Here is a 23,377-nt window from a genome sequence, read left to right as displayed (position 1 = left end):
ACAATATATATTCTGCTCCACTGTCGTCATAGGTTTGCGCCATTGCTACAGACGAAGTGAAGAAGACCACATGGTACGAGATTCTGCGGCCGTGCGGAGGGACATGTTGACCATGTGCGCGTAGTCTATTTTGGAGGTGCAAAGACTTCGGGCTGTCTTGTTTTAAAGCCCTTCTTTTAAGGTCCCTTGGACCTGGTGGGCTACCTGCGGCGCTCAGCGTAAACAATGTCTCTGCAGAGGATATGCAGGTTAGGTCAGAGCTTAAAAACGAAGGCACCTGCCCTGTTCATATGTCGGGTAAGTAGCGAATGCCGTGATGGTTTTACACAATTACCTTATCCGCTGGCCCAAGCACGTGAACTAAAATGAAGAAACGAAAAAAATGATAAGAAAAAGGGGGGGGGGGGCGGAGTGGGGAGAGGTTTTAAGACGTGTGAAGACTTTAGTCTTGCGTGCAAAAGGAGTTTCAGTTCGCTGCTTTGTATCGATAAATCACACGAGTCGTTCTCCTTCGAGATTTCAAGTGCAAAACAAAATGCACTCCTTCATAACTGTTGTTTACTTCCGTGTGATGCTGCGTGTTAATGACACGGATACTTGAAACGGAGCACTCTTCTAAGTGCGAGCTACTCAAACATGTTCTCTGGACATCATGCAATGCTCGAATTGGAGACATGATTCCTTGTCCGCGTTTACTTTTTTGAAACTATACCAAATTCAATGTCTTGCGATCATCCCTGTGCAGGATGCAGAAACGCCAACCACTTTTGACAGGTTTTTTCTTGCAGCAAATTTGATGTGTATGTTCGCATGAGGCTGAACTACCGAACCTCGGCTGTGTCTCGAGTGGTTTCGAGCTTGGTTGCTCTTGTCAAGGTTGGCTGATTTTCCTGTTTTCAAAGAAAAGTGAATCTGCTCGACCTTTTTGAGGTTCTAGAAGAATGTCATCATCGTAATCATAAGTTATTCACCCTTAAAAGATTACGATGGTGTTTACATAGGTGGGGACGATCGCTTTACATTTTAAATTCTCAAGTTTTTGTCTCTCTTCTCTCGAAACGAATTTTGTGAAAAACGTTTGTGAAAAACGTTGATAAACAAGTTTATCACCCTAGTTAGTCAAATGTGAGGTGTTCCTTGTACATTGCAGCATTCTGCTCTATGTAGTGACTGAGGCACATGTCTGACTTACCCCAAATGTATGTAGTACCTCAATCATCCTACTGTTCTGTTTAGCTGGTGTTCTGTTTAGCTGGCCTGGCTTCATTGCTGGCTGCATGACAAGGTAATGCTACAGGTCTTTGCCCATATTCCTTCATGACACTGGCCTCGAAACACTTTTAATGCATTAGATAGTTCTTTGAAGGCCTATAATAAGGAAGTTCAAAAACAAAGAGCTAACTTCGTGTTCATGTGTAGAAGTCCTTGTGTAGCTGTGCCTACTTAAGTATTGAATTCATTGCTTGCAGGTTTTTGTTGCTTCATGATCATTTAATTTTCAGCCTTGCACCAATTTTTCTCATTTTTCATTTGCCTCTGCCCAGTTGGACAGTACAAATGTGTCAGCGGAGAAGTTTCTGCCTACACCTCCTGCAGACCACGAGGCCCACAAAGACCGGTGGGCATCAGAGTCCTCCGACAAGTACACCCGGGTGGAAGAGGTTCCAGGGCGATGGCATTATGTCGAGTACTTACTGCCTAAGAAGACTGTGCCTGAACCACCCAAACACGAAGGCCGTGCACCGTCTGGCTGGCAGCCACCAGCCCGTGAGTGCCACTCAGAGAATTCACTTGCCAAGTCTCGTCTTTTTGCAGGACTGCATGCATTGGCATGGTCACATGGAAGGGGAACCTGTTGAGGTGCTAATTCTTGTGAAGTATGGAGTTTACCATGATATAAAATGTCGAAGACGGGATAGCCCCTATTTGTTTTGATTTCTGCACATTTGCAGATGGTCGAAATTTCCGGAGCCTTTCACTATTGCGTCCCTCATAGCCTGAGTGCTTTGGGACGTTAAACCGCCATAAACCATAAACATTTGCAGATAGCTAACACAAAGCATTGATTGTGACCACAGCTTTGAACATTTACTAACTTGATCTGAAAAATTGCGTATGCAACTAACAAACGAGCAGGGCACTTTGTGACATTGACATCAACGGGATGAAATGGCGTCACTTGAATATGCATGCCATGACATATACAAGCTTCTGTGACATATAGCGACGAGTGCCCATTTTGGAAGTTAGTTTGTTTAGGGTGTCTGTATTTAGTCAGCTCGTCTATGGTATATCACAGGTTTGTGAGCTTACTGTGCACTCAGCTGCATTTGCTTCGGTACTCTGTGACATCATAGCGAGCTGGGTCTTTTACGAATGAAACCAAAATGGGGCATTACAACATATGACGTTATCGAGCCATTATGCACCACGCCCTGGAGCACTGGACCTTCTATATTGTGAGTCAATGGCTGCTCATGGAACTGGAAAGTCATGTCACAGATGTTGTACCAATGGCTGCATTGACAAAAAGGAAGGTTAACAAGATGCTGCAGGTAATATAGTCATGAAGTGCTGCACTTGTCACCACAGTTGGGTAGATCTCACCTAGGAGCTACCATCATTTTGTTGCTTTAACTAAGCTGTGGGTGTGGTGGTAAGGCATTGAAAGCAACTTAAAGTAAGCAGTTGTCCCATCGAAACTCCTCCGTCTTGTTATTTTGTTGTGAACACATATAACAAAATTTACTCTCAATTGAATCGTTTCTTTTTCAACAGTCAGAATTTAAATTATATGAGCATATTTAATTAACTTGCCTCATTGTAAAAAAAGCTTGTGGCTGAAAGCATTCTGTGGATTAGTGCCATTCAGTCGCTGTCAGCTGGGTGACAAGCCAAGGGTCTTTCGGGTTCTGAAATTTCATTGAACTCGATGTGTGCTGCTTTGACACAACTATATCTGTGACTGTCCAGAGGCCCAGTAATGTCGCTTCAAACACATGCGATGCCACTGTCGTCACCAATGGCTTTGCGTACATGGTAACAATTAAGGTGCAAGCTTTATCTAGCAACTTGAAAAATTAAATTTATTTTTTAAATTTGCTTTAATTATTCTTCAAGTGAGTGCGGTTCTGAGCAGTCAGTTGTGTGATAATTTAGAGCTACTGGCAACATTGAGCTTCTGCTGGCTGCTGTGCTTTTGTTACAGGCTTTTCGCCTATCTCTTCCAGATCTATTTGCTATAAGCTTAAGTTGCTTTCTGAAGTTCTAACTGAAAACTTTCTGCATGTTCCAATAAACCTTCCCGGTATGACATGGTGTATTCATTTTTCAGCTGAGCCTCCTCCGCTGCCATACTTTGTCCCACGGACACGCAACCACATGCTGCCCGTGTACCTCAGGAAGGAGATCCGTGGGCCCCGTTTCATCACCCAAGTGAAGCACATCGAAGGTGACCTCTGGGTGAGTGAGCCTCTGCCTTTGGACCTGCTGAGGAGGTGCTGTACCTCTCTGAGAGTTTGTGCATAGTTGTGACTGGATAGAAGTGTTGCATTAGGAGTCTGTCCATGCCTTGCCAGAGCATAGTAGAATGTGCAGACACTTTCACTAGCAGTTTGAAAAGAAACACTTGCCTAGCATTATCGACTCTTGATAATGCGAACATGAAGGTAACCTAAAGTTTGTCCGAATTTTGCAGAGTCTGCACTAAGGGGAGCCTTTCTAATAGCTTGATGTCGACAGGAGCTGTGAGTTGGCGTGATTAAAGTGGCAGTTTGGATTATATGAGTTCAAATTAATAAGAATCAATCATATACCTGTATGCCAGCCTTGTTCACTACAAAAGTTAAACACACATCAGAGCCTCGTGGTGCACACTACATAGAGGAGACTAGGTTTGTTTGCTGGAGTGATTTTATTGCATGGCAAAATAAGGACAGAATGCACAGATTGTGCTTGACTGTCTTCAGGCTGCACTCATTGCAGTGGGAACTGTAGCGGCACCCATTAAGGCATAAAGTTCTTGTTAGTGATGAATTCTGCACTACAAAGTTTCTGCTATAAAATGGAGATGTTTTGAAGATAAAATGATCATGGCAGTGGCGAGTGTGGTTGCCACGAGAGCACCACTTTCAGATTCATTCTCACTTTGAACACCCCTGCTTCTGCTGATGAAATAGATGATAGTCTGAGTTTTCTAGTTGTTCCTACATTGCATTTATGCTATGGCACCTCGCCATATGTCCTAGCACGTGAAATCGAAATCTTTTCTTCTTCAATAGCTAATGTCCGTGAGAAACTCTGTTGTGCAGACAAGGTGAGATAGAGTGAAAGCCTGATGCACCATTCATTTTTCTGTTATATTATGATGTGCAGCGGGCATTTTCCAGCTCAGTGAACAAGACCTATACAAATTGCTGTAATGAGGCATGGATGCACGGATGAGATACATGGACTGCAGTTGTTTTCAGCACTTTTGTCTGTCTCATCAGTTTTATGTCTATCCGTTTTTTATTCTGCACTTTGTGGTGGAGTTTTGCTATTCAAACAGTCCCAATTGTTTCCTTTATTTAGAGATTAAAGCTTATTCATTTTCACAGTCCAGCCTGAATATAATGAACCTGAAATGAAGAAATTCATGAGGTAATGCATGTGCTTTATAATTTTCGAATCTCTTCCTTATTGAAGCCACATATTTTTTTTTTTCGCAATTTAACGAAGCACTTTTATACCACACTTTTGATTCAACTTTGTCCTCGCACATTGCATACTTGTACCAGGAGCCTCTTTGGCTAGATGCAAATGTAAACTTTAGCCGAGACAGACCACATTTTATTTTATGCACAAATCGTGGGCTTCGGTTAGCAGAACAGGCGCAGAACATACCACTGTGACATCTCTCGTGTACATATCAAACCCACAGCAGGTGCACTCCACCACCAGCCATTTGTGTAGTGCGGCGAAGCCTGCTGCCTGTCTTCAATGCAGCATTGCTGGGGGTTTGATATATCCATTTTATTTTTTTTTTGCTCAATTACTTTTGCCCGGAAAAGTCCACAATGTTTGTTCGGACTATTTTTTTCTCGATATGTCACCAAGCAGTCACTTTTGAATGGAATCATCATAGCCGGGCTCCCCTTGGCAGGTGCCTGGTGGTTTGCAAGTCCATATCATTCTTCACAGGTTGAGAAATTGTTCGCATCATCCCAAACCATAATTTATTGTATATAACGTTCTGTGGCCAGGAAATATTTAAAATTCGTATCATCGCAAAGTTCTGATCAGCCGTAATCGTATCATGAGATTCTACTGTAGTATTTACAAGGTGACATCCTCCACTAGTGTTCAGGAATCTTAACTTTGTTTGGACTGCTGAAACATAGAAGTCTCGATTTAACGAAATTCGCGATATAACTAATTTTTTGGCTGCAAGTACGACTGTTTGTCAGTATTGTTAGGCTTTCTCAGCTTTGCCATAAGTAAACATTGGAGCTAAGTACTGATGCAATCAAGCCTGCTTACAATGGATGTGAACGTCATGCACGATTTGCCCATTACATCTGGATGTTCGCAGTAAGTGGACTGGTCATAATACAGATGACAGCTGCAAGGCTGACTTTAGTGGTGCACCGTCTGCGTAGTGGCCCTGAGGTGCAATCGGGCTGGTCAGGTTTTGATGCCAATTGCAATGTTTTCTTGCATTGCAATCAATTAGGTGATTGGCATCGCGCTTAGGCCTAGTGAGGACACGCTGCAGTGCACTTTTCATCATAGGTGCATATATCAGCCAGATGCCAAAATTTTGCCCTCAAATATGGTCATTTCTGTGTCCATAGCACTCAGATTTTGTAAGGACGGCGAAATTGCTCAGCGCTAACTGGTGACAACCTTTTGCAGAAGATCACACTGATGCTCCATGTGGCTGCAGCAGCAGCAGCGGCGGCGGTGGCCGGTTTTTGCGCGCTGAAAACGTTCCACACTGTCCAAGTTTTAGTCTCATGTGGAGCAAATTTTTTTTTGGCAAATAAAATGCTGAGGAACTTTGTGAGCTTAGCATGGATGCAGTGGCAGAGAAAAGTCCTTTTTGGGAAACTCTCATGCAACACTGATGTCCTCAAGGCACGACCGCCTGTCTGCTCTTAGCCGGGAGCCATACAAGCATGCAGGCTCAAGCTCTTCCAGCTTGTAGCATTTAATCTGGCTTTGAGGAATTGGCGATCAATGCACATGGCACAGGCAATAACTGACGCAACTGACCAATGCGCTCCAGTGCAGGATGAGATCGTATCTCTTCCCGTAGTTCTGTTCGGGTGAGCAAGATCTCTCTTTTTACGACCCACTGTAAAAAGATTCGCGGGGTCCTGTGTTTGCAGAGTATGATATCTATTGTTGACAATCCATGGGAGTGCCGCTCCTCCTCTTCCACGAGGTCGTTCCTCAAAGTGGTGATGTGAAGCCGAGGTGATGTTGCACATCCACCAGCGGGACTTTTTTTTTTTTTTTTCGTGCAACCTGCGCCCTTTTCATGGTCTGCACGCAAAAAACCAAAAGTACTCTCAGTGTTCATATAGGACCGTGCTAAAGACCGCGCAGCGTGTCCCAACAAGCGAGTTCATGGCGCCCATGTGTTTTCGCTGTAACCAAAGTTTGTAACTTCGGACGCTCATTTGATCTGAGGTTTTGCATCATAACCGTAATGTAAATTATTTTGGCGGTCACATCATCCTTATTTGTACTAAGCGAGAGTTAATAATCATTGTAAGTGGAGCTGTTATAAGTGGGCTCAGCTGTACTTGCTCAGTAATGGAGAAAATATGAAGGGGAATAGTTTCTGTCACATCTGAACTAAAGCAGCAACATACAGGGACACATGGACTGTGCTGCACACACCTTAGCGCATCTGACATCCAAGTTATCAGAGCTCTCTAATAAGGATTCGTCATGTATGCATCCATGCAAGGAAGGCAGCAAGGACGATTTCTCTTGCTGGACTGTTCCATGGCTGCATGGGTTGAGAGTGTCCCAAGATATTTGCCTCATATTTGATGTAATAATGCATTTAGCATCAGTAACTGCTTGGTTCAATAAAAAAGTGCTGGAAAAGCTACTGTCACATGTAGATTCAGCCACACAGACAAAAAAAAAAGACGAATGGCAGCATTATAGTACAGTAGAACCCGACTATAGTAATCTTGGTAGTAGTAAAAACTCTGATATAGTAATGTGAAGCTGTGGTCCAATTTCGCCTTTCATAGGTGACTATTTTTTTTTTTTCGGTTGTAGTAAAGATTTTTTTAGAAGAAACGGCTATAGTAAAGTGCGTCTGGCCTTGGCGATGTGTTTCCCACGAATTGACGACATCGCAGCACGCGCGAAGTCTAGGATCGTGAGGCAAATAGATAACGAATACGATGAAACGACGCTCTTTGAGATTGCTTGACCACCAAGCTCTAGAGTCGCGAGGAGAAGCCAACTTTTTGAACATCTGGATGTCGTAAGGCAAAGCGCGCGGCGCACGTGGAAAAACTAAAGCTGGCTGTATGACCATAGAAAGAAGTCGGTGCGAGTCGCTGAGAAAGAAAAGCCAGTAAAAGTGTATGGAGGAATAGAAAAGGGAAGAAAAGGGTGTGCGTTTGTAGCATGGCAACGCGAAAAATAGGGAAAAAACAGCAAGAAGCAGAGGTGTGGCAGCACTGTGTAGTCGGTTTTGCCACGCTTGGCTGTGTCGCGGGCGTTTCTTAACTACTGACTCTTAAATGGTGCTGAGGCCACTGAAGACGATGCCCTGGTCATGCAAAGCTTTGGTTTTCACATGGAACCAAACTCGCTTTATTTTTGTAGTCACGTTGTGTTCGTGTAAATGCGGCATTTCCACAAGACGTAAACGAAGTCAAAAACCAGATAACATGTGATAACTGAAAATACATAATTATCACATAAAGGGGTGATATGAGCAGGGCGTAAGGTATTTCTGAGTGTTTCTGTTATAAACGAACACTTCGTGCTTAGTAAACAGGCAGATCACCAACAATTGATATAGTAAAGACCTTGATATAGTCAAGATTTTCGCTGGTCCGAGCTACCTTACTGTATAGGGGTTCTACTGAACTTGTCCCATCTTATTCCTTGTTGATGGCAGTGCTGGCCAGTACATTTGGCTGTGCTTGCTTCTTTAATTTTTAAGTTATTCAAGCAATAGCTGACATGAAGTTGCTTCCAGGGTTTTTAATGTAGCCTTTTAGTCATTCTGCATGAAGGTGGTAAGTGTTCTGAACTGTTGCTTTGACTATATTTTTTCCTTAGCTGTTGCCAAGTTGCTGAAGTGTTGGAAGGTTGAAAGTGCTTCTTGGTGGTTGTTTGCATCTGCTCACTTAACTGATTTCAGTGAGCATTGCGGCTATTAATTCAAGTATGCATTCATATTCTGCCTCTGAGCGTTTATGCTGTAAGCATTCCTTTTCATTTGAATGAACAAAATAGATGACTATCTCTCTTTGGAAGCGAACATGCCAGGAGCACATAAGACAAGTTGCTCAGTTTGCCTCAATCAGTAAGTGATTGACGGAACTGGGTCCATGTACCTATTCTTGGTGAATGTTTTTTGAAGCTGTGTATTGCTGAGGGAACGTGCTAAGCGGGTTTTGGTTGGTTCCTTGATGCAGGCATTCCACAATGACCTGAAGGAGTACCTGGAGAGCTTGGCCGGCAAAGAGGTGCTCTCGCAGGTGCATGAACTGGGCTCCTATGTGGGTTACAAGGGTGCCTACGTGGAAGAGGTAAAGGAGTGGCTCTATAGCAAGGGCTTCTAGCGGGTGACTAGACGGACGTTTACCTGTGTAGCGCATACTACCTGCCTGTAGAAAAAGTGTCTGTTAGCGTCTGTTGTCTGGTCCAGAAAGTACAATAAAGTGAAGTATTTCCACTACCGTAGCAGATCATTGTGTGCCATCTCTTCCCAGTCTTATTTGTTCTTGACCTTGCATGTACGTAGTTGTCCGTGTGATGTGCATTTAGTTGATTACAGCAGTGCGTAAGTTAGTGTGGGCTCTCAAAAAAGAGATAAAAATAGTACTACCCAGCAGTACAGCAGTGACACCAAAAATCGCACTCCTAACCGCTAGCTTGCTGTAGGGATTTCTTTTTGTGTTCTGGTTCTTGCCACGTTTGTTGCTGAAGCGGCAGCTTTGTAACACACCTGTTCTTACACAATTCCTAGTTGGTATCAATGGGCATGAACATCGAGATGCGTGTGAGTTGGTGCACCAAGAGGCCATTATCGAAGTGAACAGGCGTGGTATGGAAGTCTGTGCTGTCCAAATCTTAGACTGCATAATCATTATTGTGACCTCCGTGCCAAGGCTTAGATCATCATCGTGTGGTAGTTGTCGGAGAGGTCCCTGAATTCTTTTCAGAATCTCTACACTGCTTCAACCTTTGGGTATCTTTGCATCTTGATAGTCTGTGCTCAAATGTCAGGTGTTCAGCAACAGTTCTTAGATATCACTCGTCGAAGGTTGGTTGGGCTACAGCGGCAGCTTGTGCTAGAAGACGTCTCTTTTCCCAGGGCAAGCATGGAGGATTTAGTTATGATTGGTAGAGTGTATTTCTGGGCATCTTGAAGTCGTGTGTAGCCATACATATGACTGAAATTGCTGCAATTTTCGGCAATCAGTTCAAGTTTAACTCCAAGTTTAACTCTACATGCACCAGTTCATTTATAAATCGCTTTTGAAGGCTGAAATTTCTCGCTGATGAGGGTGAGAGTACTCTTTCACTTGCCTCTGCCCCATTGATACCGAAAAGTGCTGCCAAACGACCTCAGCACTTCATTTTAGTGTTGTTGTAACTGGTATTTTTCACTTTCCTGAAAGTAAAATGCAAAGACGAGGATCAGGTTGTATTATTTAAAGTGGTTGCACTTGGGGCGGTCATTTGCTGGCAATATCATCGTGCAGGCTTGCTCCCATGGCCTGCATGCCATGTATGGATGGCTTTATATCAGTGCAATAGATCCTTGTTGTGTGCAGCAAATCTGTTTTCCTGTATTGTGGGCTCGACAACCATTGTGCGACAGGATTTGCAAACTGAGACGTCAAGGTCTTGCATCATCTGCACAATGAATGTGCTGTCAGATGAGTTATTTGACAATAATTATGTGGACTGGTCAGTGCAAAGTATGGAGTAGGTGACCCTTTACCTGATTAGGCCTTCAAGATTGTCATTCCAGTGCTTATGCACCCGTCTTGGCTATTTAGTCAGTCACAAAGAACTACTTCCACTTCTCATTAGATGTGTCGATGTCCGCCCCTGAGTGGTTCCTCCCACAGAATTGTCACTGTACCCAAACACATCATTCCTTCTAAACTTTTACCCAGTTAGTTTATCCAATTGTAAAACGGTGCTTGCTTTTTCTGGCGTATGGCATCTCGGGCAAATAATAGCTGGAATGCATTGTCCGGCTCATGCACTGTCCTTTGGAGTGGGCAGGAGTTCAGCAAGTGGCGTGCCAGTAAAAAAGATTGCTCGAAAAACGTCAGCGGTCAAGAAATAGAGCATTCCAGCACTAGCTTGCTCGAAGTACTAAGCTTTGATGCCCTGGGATCACGCAGTGTCTTCTGAGCAGTGTTTAGGCATAGAGGCCCAGAACACCTTTGAGGAGGGCCACAGATTTAAGGGAGGATAATGTTTACTTGCACATTGCGCTCTTTAGTCGAACTCTACTTGGCAGTGGCTGTTATTTGCGAATTAAAAAGTGACGAGGTAATTTGTGGCTGTTCTCAGTGAACTTCAGGCACCAGTAAGAATAACTGAGCCAAACCTGCTAGTGCATGTACACAGAGAGAAGTGCAAACTTTGTTCGTCGACAATTGTGCATAATTTGCTGCTTCCACTTGCAACAGAGATGAACTGAATGGAATGTGGTATCGGTTTCGAGATAACATGCTTTGTCCGTGAGCATCTGTTGCAGTTCCCTTCCACTTTTTGTGTAAATATGCGGAAGCTGGTATACAGGCGTGTGCCAAGTGATAGGCGGCCCTTTGATGGTGTCAGCTTCCTCTAGTCATTGCAAGTGAGCTGGAATTGGGAGGTATTTCTCTTTTGCTTGGCATCTGTTTTGTCGACTTTCTGACCCGCTCGCTCGTTTAGTGCAGAGAAGGCTTGCAAAGGCAGTTACTTTGCTCGGTGGTTGTAGTGGGACCTAGCCGAGTAAGTAGGAGTCAGCAAAATGCATACCTCTTCTTTTTTCATTTTTGTTTCATTGTTGGACCTTTTTGTTGAATACTGTTCAACCTTTGTTGGACCTTATGTTTTTGTTGCTATCTTATGCCTTATTTATTTCTTTGTTTCACCTCTGCTTGTTTAATTGTTGGTTCTGGAAACTTGTGGGTAGCTTGTGTTGTTCTGACTGGCTTTTCTGACACCGGCCACTGGTGCTCGTTTGTTCTTTCAGCCCGTTGGTGGCAGCACAAGGGTAGGGTTGAAGGTCGATGAACTAGAGGGCAATGGCAATGGCGATGATGGCCATGAGGAGAGGGAATACCAATGTCCATATAGTATGTATACCAGCAGCCCTTTTTATACCTCCTCTTCTTTCCTCCTGTATCTCTCCATGATCCCCTCTCACGTGCATCCCCTCTCTGTTTTCTCTACGAGTTTTGCATTGTTCTTGGCTCTGAGGTGTGGTGCAATCTGTTCACTGGCTTTCCCGCTGTATATACAAGGCCCTTCGCATTTTGGGTAAACCCAATTTCTTTCTTATTTTCGCAGCCAAAGAAAGTTTGTAAATGTTACATCCGACCTCTACTTCAAAAACCACCTGAAAAAAAAAATGCTTTAAAAAATGTAAATGCCAGTGCAGACACCTGGTGGCACCACTTGGATACTGGTAGATATTTTAATCCTTTGCAGAGCTTTTTCTGAACTCAGAATTACTGTTCTGGTTACATGTCTGGCAACACCTACAAGGCTGTTTCATTCATGCAACCTCAAAATTCCTGGCCCCTCCCCCACCGCCCTTTTTTTTTTCTTTTGCTGGGCATATAGTGCCATCTCCTTGGGAGCCCTTTCTACAGACACTTTTCTGTCTTGCCTGAGTTCATGAACAGTGGAGATTTTTTATGAGTCGGGCAGCTTTGTTCTTTAGAAGACACTGAGAATTTATATTGTTACTATACTCCGTTACACACATAGCAGCCAATGCTGCCGAAGTTAGGATACCTGTTCATGCAGGCTAAGTGTGTGTCCAAAAAGTAGTTAGCCATACAACCAAAGTGAACACAGTCATATTTGATTGCGGCAAATGTTATGTGCTGTGACTGGCACCTTCTGGACTTTTGCCTCTTGCCACATTTTTGTCCTGCGGCTCACCGAGACTTCGTGAATTTAGAATTACATGTGGCAGTATGATACACGGCTGGTAAGACGAATAACTCTTACTTAGTCTGCACTTAAAAAGTAGTTCACACTCAGTGAGAATTATAGCCAGAGGGTCTGAAAACTGAGCACCTCACAACTTCATTCATGATTTTCAATGCTACCACTTCATTTTGTACCGCTTTGTTTTCGTCCCCCCAACACTTACTGAGGTTTCGAGAAGAGCAGATGATACGTGGCTGAGTAATATGGTTTCACGGACGCACTGCTTCTGCAGCCTATGCAGCATTGCCTGCTGTGTATGAAACGGAGTATAGCGGTGGCAGAAGAGAAGTGGTAGCTAAAGTTCGCAGAATATTTACTGACCACAGCTGAAACATTGGTAAACATACATGACCACTAAGAGCGCACCTATTTTAATGGTTATCATCTATGGCATGGCTTTTTTTTTCTAGGATTAGTTTAAAATTTAGTTTATATGTTAGTAGCATGCCCCCCAGAACACAGCTACTGACCTGACATTTTACAGGATTCTTATGTCGGGCCAACAGAGCCGTGCTGAATGTTGTTGTACATTTTAAATGGCAGCTATGGGCCGTGACATTGAGAAATTGTTTTCAAATGCTTGCTGAGGCAGGCAGGCTTAGGTGGACATGGAAGCGCTACAGGTGGTAATGGATGTGATAAACAAGTGTAATGAATGGAACTGTATTTTATGAAAACGTTAACCCAGCAATATTTTTGTGCTGCAACTTATATTTATAGTTTGCACAAATAACAAACAAAAATATATTTCCTGTTCTTGAGTAAAATGACATGTTAGGGTTGATTGGAATAATATAAAAAGTCGTTATTCATGGGATGGCACAAAAACTGAATATGTACCAAGTTTTCAACTAAAAATTTTGTGGCTATTTATTTTTTACTCCCCACTTCCTTTTGAATTTGTAAAATATCTGAAAAAAAAAGGACCCTGCATATGCAACCGCTATTCAAAAGAAGCAGCTTTAAAAAAAGAAAACGCTGATGCTTACAGGCTTACAGACCTTGTAATAAAGTTTCTGCTGTCACTATTTTGCAGTGATCATAAGTTAGTTACTGGACCGCTGAATTGATGCATGTAGGAAGCGTTCATTGGGTTTTCTATTGAATCACAATGAACGAGTTGAAAGAATGAGGGGCTTGAGCGACTTTCTGCATCGACCAACCGTAATTGTATTGGAAAGGTTCGTGTCGTAATCCGTGTTGTGAACGGTGACCTTGCCTGATGAAGTGTTAACTGGAGGGACTGTGCTATGAAATCTCAGGAAGATTAAAATACATTGTTGCCTTATGATATTAGTGCCTCACGTGTTAAGTAATGACCAGAAATGGTGCTATGTCGACACAGACAGAAGCTGCTTTCCTATACATATGATGACAGAAAGATTTGTGAAAAAAAAATCTGTCATAGGAGATGAGCTGAGGACTTATGGCTGTTGCACTCAAGCAAGGTGCATGGTTTTTTCCATCTCATTTTGTTTCATCCTCTTTGAAACCTGATCAGTTCCGCCTGTGAAGGATCAATACAGTGGTTGCATTTCAATGACTAACTAAGGCGGAAAGCAATGGTAGCAGCTTACAAGACCTGCCACTAGCTGCTCTTAGGAGCATAACTGTATATGGGTTATGCTATCTGCATGCAATCTTGGGAGGGTAGTTTCTTCTTTAACACCCCCATGCACTCTTGTTTGTCCTTACTGATCCGTTTACTGTGCTGTGGCAGAGTCAGTAATTTTTCTTGGTTCAGAAGACCAAGTTTATCATTTTTCTGACCTTATCTGTATTCTGGATGTCACACCTAAAACCTCGCTGCACTATTCTTATGTTATAGGACTAGCTTTTGGCAACAATAAAAAGATGATCTGAGACAAGCTGTAATGAGCACTGATTTAGTATTGTCACTACAGCAGTATTGCCGATGACCTTGTAATGAGTGATGAAGCCCTTCCTTTGCAATGCCAGGGCAAGTCATAACTTTGGTGCAACCGTTGCGGAGTCTGTGTTCTAACTGCGATATGTGCCCATGGCTGGAGCAAACTGTAGCAGTCACCATGGGACTCTACAGCTTCCAATCCATACCTCCTGTGTCAGTGGATCTGGTAGTTAAACTTCAATGCTGCAATTTCATACCCACCTAAATTCCCTCATCTGTGGTAAGGCTTGTCTTGCTTGATTGGGGCCTATAGAAACTGACGACCCTCACTTACCTCATGAAATGGTTGCTGAAAACACTTCTTGTTAGGTTGTCAGTGTTCTTTAGTGTGTGCCTTTGGAGTGTGCATCCTTGGAGTGAAACAGGCGACGCTGTGAGGAAGAACCCACACGGGTAAAAAGGTAAGAGGTGGCGTGACTGTTGCCTGCATCAGAAACACTGCCTGGCAACTGTAACAGGGAGAACATTCCCGGGACTGTTTGTATGTGTGCAGCGTTCCTTATGAAGGCTTTGACGGTGTAGAAAAATAGTGACAGTGGAGTGCGTCACTGCGGTGTCTTATCCATTAAAAAATTCAATAACCGGCCTTTCCATTTATTTTATTGTATTGTACATATTTCTACCAGAGTTTTTCTGCTATTATTCAACTGTTCCGACGTGCAATTGCTCTTCAATGTCAAGATCAGAAAATTTTGTTACAGTTCTCTAACTGCACTTGCTTTGTTGGACAGATGCGTAAGCATCTTTACTGGCAGCGTTATAAGCACTTAAATCAATTGTCTAGCTTTTTTCTATTCGTGTAGAGTTTGGAATAATTCAGTGGCAAGCTGGAAGTTTCTTTTCCACGGGTTTTCCAGGAGAAGAGCTACAATTTACGGACGTAATTTCAATTGCAGATGGGTGAATTGACAAAACTTTGTGTGTCATTGCCAGTTGTGCAGGCTCTGTATATACAAAAGCAAGATGATGAGACCAATGGCATATTGAAAATCTTTGTGTTAGTGTATTGTACACATCACAATATACACTAAAATGACAGTGTTCATTTTCTCACCTTACAGAGGCCCTTTTTATGACTTCAGTTTCAAAATTAACAGTTTGAAGTGCTCTCGCTACTTGGGAAGCATGTGTGTTTATATGTACAGGTTGTCCCAGCTAACTTGGACCAAGATTTTGAAAAAGCCTAACCGTTCTTCAGAACAGAAACTGCGTGGATGTTGTTAAGGTTTATCTATAGCACCACTTTTTTTTGCTCGTCCTTCTTGAATAATTAGTCGAGATAAATTAATTAGTTGTTTATATATAGCTTGAAACATTCATGCGTCAATAGGAAATGTGTGCAGCTCCACAAATATCGTCCAACCCAGGCACTTCCAGTGAGATAGATTTAGCGGGCCGTTTTAATTTGGGAAAAACGAAAGCCCGCGGAGTTTAAAAAATGCCATGTTACAGCGCACTCCGTGTGCCCGAATGCACCGCAGTTACAGCGCTCTCATCCGTGCTTTGTAAAGAACATCGCTCACTTCGCGCCTTTCGTGCTGCACACGACAGAGCTTCGCGTTGTGCTTGGTTCCAAGATAAGCGCCAGTGGGTTGGGGCGGCAGTTGAAAGGCATCCGGCTCCCGTTTCTGCGTCGATAATTGTGCTCTCACGCTAGCATAATGCACAGTGCGTTGCCAGCCGATAGATAGAAGTGCTTTCTCGTAAGCGAAATGAAGGCGCGGCGCTGGCAATGTTTTTTTACAAATCATGGATGAGAGCGCTGTAATCACGGAGCATTCGAGCCCACGGAGCGTGCTGTCACGTGGCATTGTTTAAACTCCGCGGGCTTTCGTTTTCCGCGAATAAAAACGGCCACGCTAAGGCTATCTCGTTGGAAGTGCCTGGGTTGGAGAATATTTGTGGAGCTCCACAACTGTCCTATTGATGCCTGAACGTTTCAAGTTATATTTAAACAGTTAATTAATTTAACTTGACTAATTGTTCAAATACGACGAGCTAGAAAATGGTACTGAAACTTTAGATAAACCCTAACAGCATCCATGCGATTTCAGTTCCGAAGAAGGCTTAGGTTTTTTTAATATCTTAGTCCAAGTTAGCTGGGACACCCTGTATACATAATACATATAGCCATGATAGGGCTACTCATTTTCACATATACTCTCCCGCAAAACATCATAGATGCCAGTTGTCCCCCGGTCGTGTAACACCCAGCTATGAGAACTGTGGCGGGAAAAGTGTCTTTCTCATTGCAATAAAAATAAAATCCGCATGGTGCGGTGTTCTCCTGATCCTTAAGGGAAAACAGCGCAAAAGACGGGAACAAGTGAAGAAAACAACAGGACCAGGGCGTGTTGTATTAACATGCGCCTAACTGAGCATGCTAATACATTGGAGACTAATAAACCTACGAATCATAGTTGGTCATGTCAGAGACTGCAAATCTTGCATCCCATCTTTTCATCACTGTGATGTTTTGTACAATCACCCAACGCAGTTAACTAGGGAGAATATGAGATTATAGAGGCGTTCTATGTGAAGAAAAAAACTAGATTGTGCGTTAGCAGCTCGTCGGTTTGCCTGCATGACAGTGAAGTTCGGTTCCTCGATCCCACATAGCTACACGTTTGTTTGCCTTGTTATCTTGCTTGATTGCGCTGTTTATATTCCTGGTTTCCTGTGAATAAACCTTCATTTGTGAGCTAGCGCTGGTCCTGTTGTTTTCTTCACTTGTCCCAGTTTTTTGCGCTATTTTCCCTTAAATATGTATCACCAACGTGCCCGTCTTGCCATTGTGTTCTCTTGATCCCTGGTTTTTGTTTCGCACATCTGAGGTGAGTCATACATCACTGGGAAAACTGGTTTCATGAGGAGGGATTGTGGGTAAGGCGACATAGTGAAACTATAGACTCGCACATTTTGCTGTGAATAAGTTTTATTGATGAGCAGCATGCTGAAGATTTCTTATGTAGCTAGTTTTCAGGAATATGTGACCATACTTAAATTTGCCACCCTAGTAAAAATTATAATAGGAGACTACAGTAAAACCTCGTTGATACGTTCCTGGTTCATACGATTTTCTGGTTCGAACGCTCAAAATCTCGGATAGATCGTTTTTCCTGGTTAATACGTTCCCGGAAAACACGGTTTCCCGGCAACCACGTTTAAAATTTCGACAAATTGTGGTCGTATAATACGTTTTTGAGAAACCGCACATGTGCAAACATACAAGTGGGCCGAACGAGACAGCACGCGAAATGTTTTTTGCGGCAGTCACCTGTCGTGGTGGCTTCTCTGCAGTGCCTCGATGCAACAAGGCGAAGCATCATTATAAAAAATAAAATAAAAAAGGCGCGTTAACATTCGCGATGGCCGTTTTTGCGGGAACGCGATATGAAGAGGAGAGACGCTGAGGTTTCTTCGCGGTGCATAAGGGAAAGGAGGCGAAGCTTCTACGAACTACAGCGGTGCGCTTATGTACGAACGGGCCAGGTTGCTGCGACAGTCAGCCGCCGCGGTGGCTTTCTCACTGTACTCAGTTGCAAAGGGGCGAAGCATCCAAAAAATGAAGAGATTTTTGTTACTTTCGTCACTGCCTTCGACGGACCGGATGCGTTACGAATTTCTTTCCGCGCTAAGGAAAGCGCTAACGCGGACTAAATTCAGTGAGCTCTGTAATAGGATCTGTTCAGCTCTTGTGTTCAGAAATGCCAATCGGCATTTTTATAAAGTGAATTTGTCGATAAATGTCTTTTTACCTCATTCAGCATTTGCATTTCTCAAAATCAGGCGGTTTGGATCACACGTTTTCCCGAATAATACGTTTTCCCCGCAATAAAAAAAAACGTATCAACGAGGTTTTACGTGCTGTAATTGCCTATTTGCTTATCCACAACTAATAGCCAGTTAGGTATATATAAAATAGAAAATCTGATAGGCTGTTCTTGTTTCATGTTGTTTCCTCTTAGGTTGATACAAACTAGTATCAGACTAGTAGGGGACCCATGCAGCAAATACAAGAATTTACGAGAGCAATACCAATTTGTATTTGAATTTTCGCCACAACAGTAGTGCTTCATTTCACAGTCATTCGATTTCATTCGATTATGGCTCATTCACAAGATGTTCAAACAAGAAACGTCGGCAAGGGCGCGCGATCATTTGCTAATATTGTAGTGATTTTATTAAAAATAAAACGAAGCAAAACGATTGGTACCGGCTGTGGCAGTACCTCTGGGGCCTACGGAAACAAAAGCAACAGGGGAGAAGATAGGGAGGCGAAGCACAGGAAAGATAGTGAGAAATGCACAGCTTACGGCCAGGCACACTTGGGAAAAGTCAAAACTCGCGCTTTAGGATATGACGTCAACAAGTAGCCGGCCGGCATTTGTGTCCGCTGCGCAATCCCCTTGAAACCTAAAAGCCTAACGAACCAACCGTAATATTTAGATAGAGAGAGAGAGATTAAGAGACTGGAGCGAATACATGAGCAGCAAGGTATTTGCAACAATTAGTTGCAGTAAAATGTTTTTTTTTTGTCAATATGTAAGTCAAATCCTTAGCCCAGCCAATTTTAGCGCGCCGGATTTCCACCGCGCCTCCTCACCCTACGTCTACCGTCCCGTCCCGTTGTTTTAGCCGCTGTCGTTGCACCAATCTACCTTGGTTGCACAGCACAGCCTGCGCTTCGTTGCGGCTTTTGCTAGGCGAACGTTTGCGGAGATTTGCCGCTTTCGCTGTTCGTGCGGGGATCCTCGCGGAGCAGCGTAGCTGCACATTGTCGCCGTCCTTAGCGAGTGCCTGCGTAGTAACCGTCATTTTCCAGGGCCGGATCGGCGCGTAGCTGCCGCACCTCGGTGAGTCGCACGACGATCGGGCCCGGCGGCCGGTTCACTACCCTTGCGAGCACCGATCGCGAAATCTGCCTTGTCATTTGCGAGCTGAGCGCTGGCCGTGGTATTCAGTCATCTCGTGGCCACGGCCCGTTGCGTAACGGTTGTCGGGGATTGATATTTGTCGATCATTAAGTAACACATGCGCGCAAAAGTGCGAGTTTTCGCTGGCGATCGGTGTGTGCTCATGTTTACTTACAAATCAAACGTCGATTGCGCTTCAAGGTTCCCTCAGTTTCGAGGAAGTCAGAACGACGTCGTACAAGGTTACATATATTTATCTGTGACTAGTCGAGCGGAGAAAACGGAGCCCATCTCGTCTACCAAAAATCTTGATGAATCGAGAAAGGATCTTCTTATCGATGAAATTAAAGCTCACTGCCGGTCATATTTTTTTCTAGGAGAAGGGCTCTCCTTTAATTGTGACTCCCCCCTCAATGTGTTAGCCATTGCTTTGTGTGTCTCTGTAGTGCGCAAATACAATAAAAACAAAATGTTCTCTTTATCCTGTCTCTTATCACAGCTCTATGCAAGCGAGGAATGATGTTTAGAAAAGCTTAGCAGCTGTGAACAGCGGAAGCATCCTTGAAGCACGAGACGGCGCTTGTTGACAATGAACTGCTTTGGAGATAAAAACGTTTGTAACGAATGTGCCGAGTGTGTTATGGAATAGCCTTTCAGGGTTTTTTTCCCATTGGTTTCAAACGTCCTATCTTTAACGAAAACTGAAAGAAGCAAATGGAAATACTCAATTGTTTGGTTGTTTACTCCCAGTTATCATGAAGGAGCTCCACTTGTGATAACAAGATAGGGTAAATGTGCATGCAGCCTTTGATTCTTCAAAACTGAATCCTTGATGAGATCAGTGCAAGTCATCTGCAAGAGACTGTTTTTTGTGTGTGATTGCCAGATTCAACTTTGTCGTTTTGCTTCACGAGTCCTTGCATATTTGCAGCAAGTATTCCCCAAGGCCACCACTCAACACTTCTTTTTTGTTACTGCAGGAGACATGTCAGACGAAGTGTACTCGAATGAGACCCCTTTCCTGAACCTCGACTGCCGTGTCGCATTTGAGGGGCTCAGTGAGAAAGAGAAGAAGTATGCCCACTACCTGTCCCAGGCATCCTGGTTCGGGGGCCTCATCGTGCTATTCCAGGCATGGTTATCCTTTGACCTTAATCGTGTTTCTGTTCAACAAATCGCTTTTAACAGTCTTGGCCATGGGTGCCAGTGTGAATGTCATGTGTTGTGTTGCAGGGGTCGTTAAAGTGATTTAAGCACTAATACTAGCTTAGTTTAACTGCTTTAGTTACCCTTGACCGTCCCCATAGTCTTTGCTCTAGTTACCCTCTGTTGGTTTATGCAGCAGACTTTTCGCACCGCCGCGGTGGCTCAGTGGTCATGGCGCTCGGCTGCTGACCCGAAGGACGCGGGTTCAATCTTAGCCGCGGCTGCTGAATTTCGATGAAGGTTAAATTCTAGAGGCCCATGTACTGTATGATGTCAATGCACGTTAAAGAACCAGCCCTTCACTATGGTGTAGCTTATAGCCTGAGCCACTTTGGGACGTTAAACCCCCATAAACCAAACCTAATTTTTTCTCTCTCCAGCTTGCACTGTGTAGAGTGAAAACACCAATGGCAACAAAGAAAAGGAATGGTGCATGCTGTTCCTGTGTTGCAAACCCTGTGTTGTGTTGTTGGACAAACACTGTTGTTATTGACTCTGCTGGCTGGAGTGTGATGATAGAAAATAATAGCATTGGAAACTCTGAGCATTACTTTAGTAGCGCATCACAGAGGATGATGTTTCTGACTGTATGCCTTAGTGAGGAAAAAATAACTTTATACCGAAATTCACATTTTCTGGGCTTTGCTTCGTGTGTGCAAACATCCAACGATAGGGGCACTGGAATTCGAGTTGGAGCGCTGTCTTGCTTGCTGCGCAACACGAAGTATGTCTTGCTTGGGTGGCTATGTACTTGATGCCATTTTGTAGTTTCTGATGCTCTCTTCCTCATTATTTAGGTTGTGTCTGAGAGGAACAAGACTTGATGAAAGCGGTCAGGCTTGAACTGACCACCTTTTGAGGGAAACTTTTTAAAAATTGCATCAGTTCTTGATAGCAAACATATTTTCTGCTGCTTTTCTGGAGCCTGCACAAACTGTTGTGGAAGTATTGCTAGCTCGTAGGCAAGGGCTGATCGTTCAGTGATGCAAATAAATGATGTCACTTTGAGAAGCGCCTGCTGCTAATTAGTTGTGCCTGTTTTTTGCAGACATCCCGGGAGAGCCCACTTATCTTCCTCCTACTCGAGCGGCTGTTCCGCACCCAGGACTTGGAGTCACTGAAGGCCCTGGCTTTGGAACAGGCTGGCTTTGATGAGGAGGACTTCAAGGTTGGCAAACTTGCCTGCATTTGCAATGTGTACCAAAAGAGAATTAACTCTGTTCCTTGCACAGCTTGGCTTATGCCATCGGGAGAGACAAGTGCTAATTGAGCAAGCAGAAAAAAAAAAAACAAGAACTTGCAGTAAGCTCAATTAAAGACGTGGCATAAAACTGTTGTGAAAGAAGCGACTAAGCAGCGCCACTACATAGCAAAGCAGACTTTGGCTTTCTTTATGTATAACAGAAACTAGTGGCTTACAGTGCAGTAAATAACATGGTCAATTTAAATTAATGACTTATGCTCGGGTTGTTTAAGTAAAAAACCAGAACCCTTAAGTTTCTACAGTAATGAATGAGTGAATGAATTTATTTCAGGAAAGGAGGGCCCGAAGCCTTTGCTTGGGAAAATGGGATAAAGGAATGCGATTGCTGAGGACCTCACCCTCGTGTTTCGTGGGTCATTCCAGGTCTTGCGTAGTCTAGGCTGTGCGGTGGTTCGACTATTTCATTAGTGTCTGGATGAGCCGTGCATTTCTAATTTCTTCTTTCTTTCAGTCTCTGCTAGTCTACACTGCTGCCTTCTACTCCAACATGGGCAACTACAAGGGTTTTGGAGACAACAAGTTCATCCCTGCCGTCGCAAAGGTAGAGTCACTGGCCACAGATGTCATTCCTCTGCTTGTCATGTAGGACTGACAGCTGTCAGAACAAGCTCAGTTCCTCTACTATGAACCACCATACTGCTTTATCTGCATGTTGTAGTTGTCATTACCGTATTCTCTCAAGTCTGTGCCCCCCGCTTCTCAGCCATTGTACTGTGTATTTTTTAAGCAGAATACATTTGTTTTATACATATCCACTTCTTATCTACCCCCTTTTTCTTTTGATGTTTGATGGGCGAGAACAAGCATCTCAACTGCTTACAGAGTGCAGGCCTCTCTGCACTCTACCATTTAATGCTTGCAAATGATGCACACTTTTTGTATTCTTGCGTATTTAGATGCACTCATGGCCATGAAAAAACAGGGCTGTGTTCAGTGTCTGCCAACCGGATCAGAGTTGGACTTGAATTGTTTATTTATTCATTTGAGAATGCTGCATGTCAAAATTTTTGGCCCTTGTAGAAAGGACAATGCAGAGCTTACAAATGCAAAGAGGCACAAAGGAAAGAAGCAGCTGACAAGGTCGCAAGTAATACGCCAAAACACAGAACATCGTATCAATCAAAATTATTCTCTTTGAGGGCATAAACAAAACTAAGTTGGTAAATGATCCTCGGAAGTGAGCTTCAGTTAGAAACGATTTGCGGAAGGAAACGCTGCTTGAATGTCTCGGCACATGACCTTTGAATGTAACAGTTCAAGACCTTCAGCTTGAGTGGATCCCGGATATATTGAACCCGGATATATATCGAATTATTGCCTATATCGAACGGTTGTAAAATCCCCTTGGGAATCCCATGCAAAGGTATTGCAAATTTGTTTGCGTTTATCGAACTTCCGTGCACCCCCCCCCCGCAAGTGCGCTTCTCCCAATATGACCCACCCTGGAAGCGGGCTTCTCCCATCGCTGCGCAGCCCTGCAAATGGGCTTCTCCCGAATCTTCCCGAAATCACATCTTGAGCCCGGCGCTGGTCTTGGACACTTTCGTGCAGAGCTGCACAAGTAAGAGTCACATGATGAGAACTTTGTGGGGTGTGAACGGAAATGGGAACGGCCATAAGGGCATGTAAGTGGAGGGAAGAGGG

The 23,377-nt window shown here is 43.7% G+C and overlaps 1 protein-coding gene across 1 annotated transcript in view; it reads left to right on the top strand.

The window, feature by feature from the left end:
* Nucleotides 1-67: 67 nt before the first annotated feature.
* Nucleotides 68-23,377, top strand: part of LOC144099315 (dipeptidyl peptidase 3-like) — a 55,005-nt gene continuing 31,695 nt past the window's right edge. The window contains 8 exon segments of the mRNA XM_077632530.1: nt 68-297; nt 1,545-1,767; nt 3,335-3,462; nt 8,661-8,774; nt 11,450-11,552; nt 20,244-20,395; nt 21,518-21,637; nt 22,185-22,274. Coding sequence (XP_077488656.1) covers nt 226-297; nt 1,545-1,767; nt 3,335-3,462; nt 8,661-8,774; nt 11,450-11,552; nt 20,244-20,395; nt 21,518-21,637; nt 22,185-22,274 — 1,002 coding nt within the window. The 5' untranslated portion in view covers nt 68-225.

This window comes from Amblyomma americanum, chromosome 7 (assembly GCF_052857255.1).
Source record: "Amblyomma americanum isolate KBUSLIRL-KWMA chromosome 7, ASM5285725v1, whole genome shotgun sequence".
Lineage (NCBI taxonomy): Eukaryota > Metazoa > Arthropoda > Arachnida > Ixodida > Ixodidae > Amblyomma > Amblyomma americanum.
This window is presented reverse-complemented; position numbering and strand designations above follow the sequence as displayed.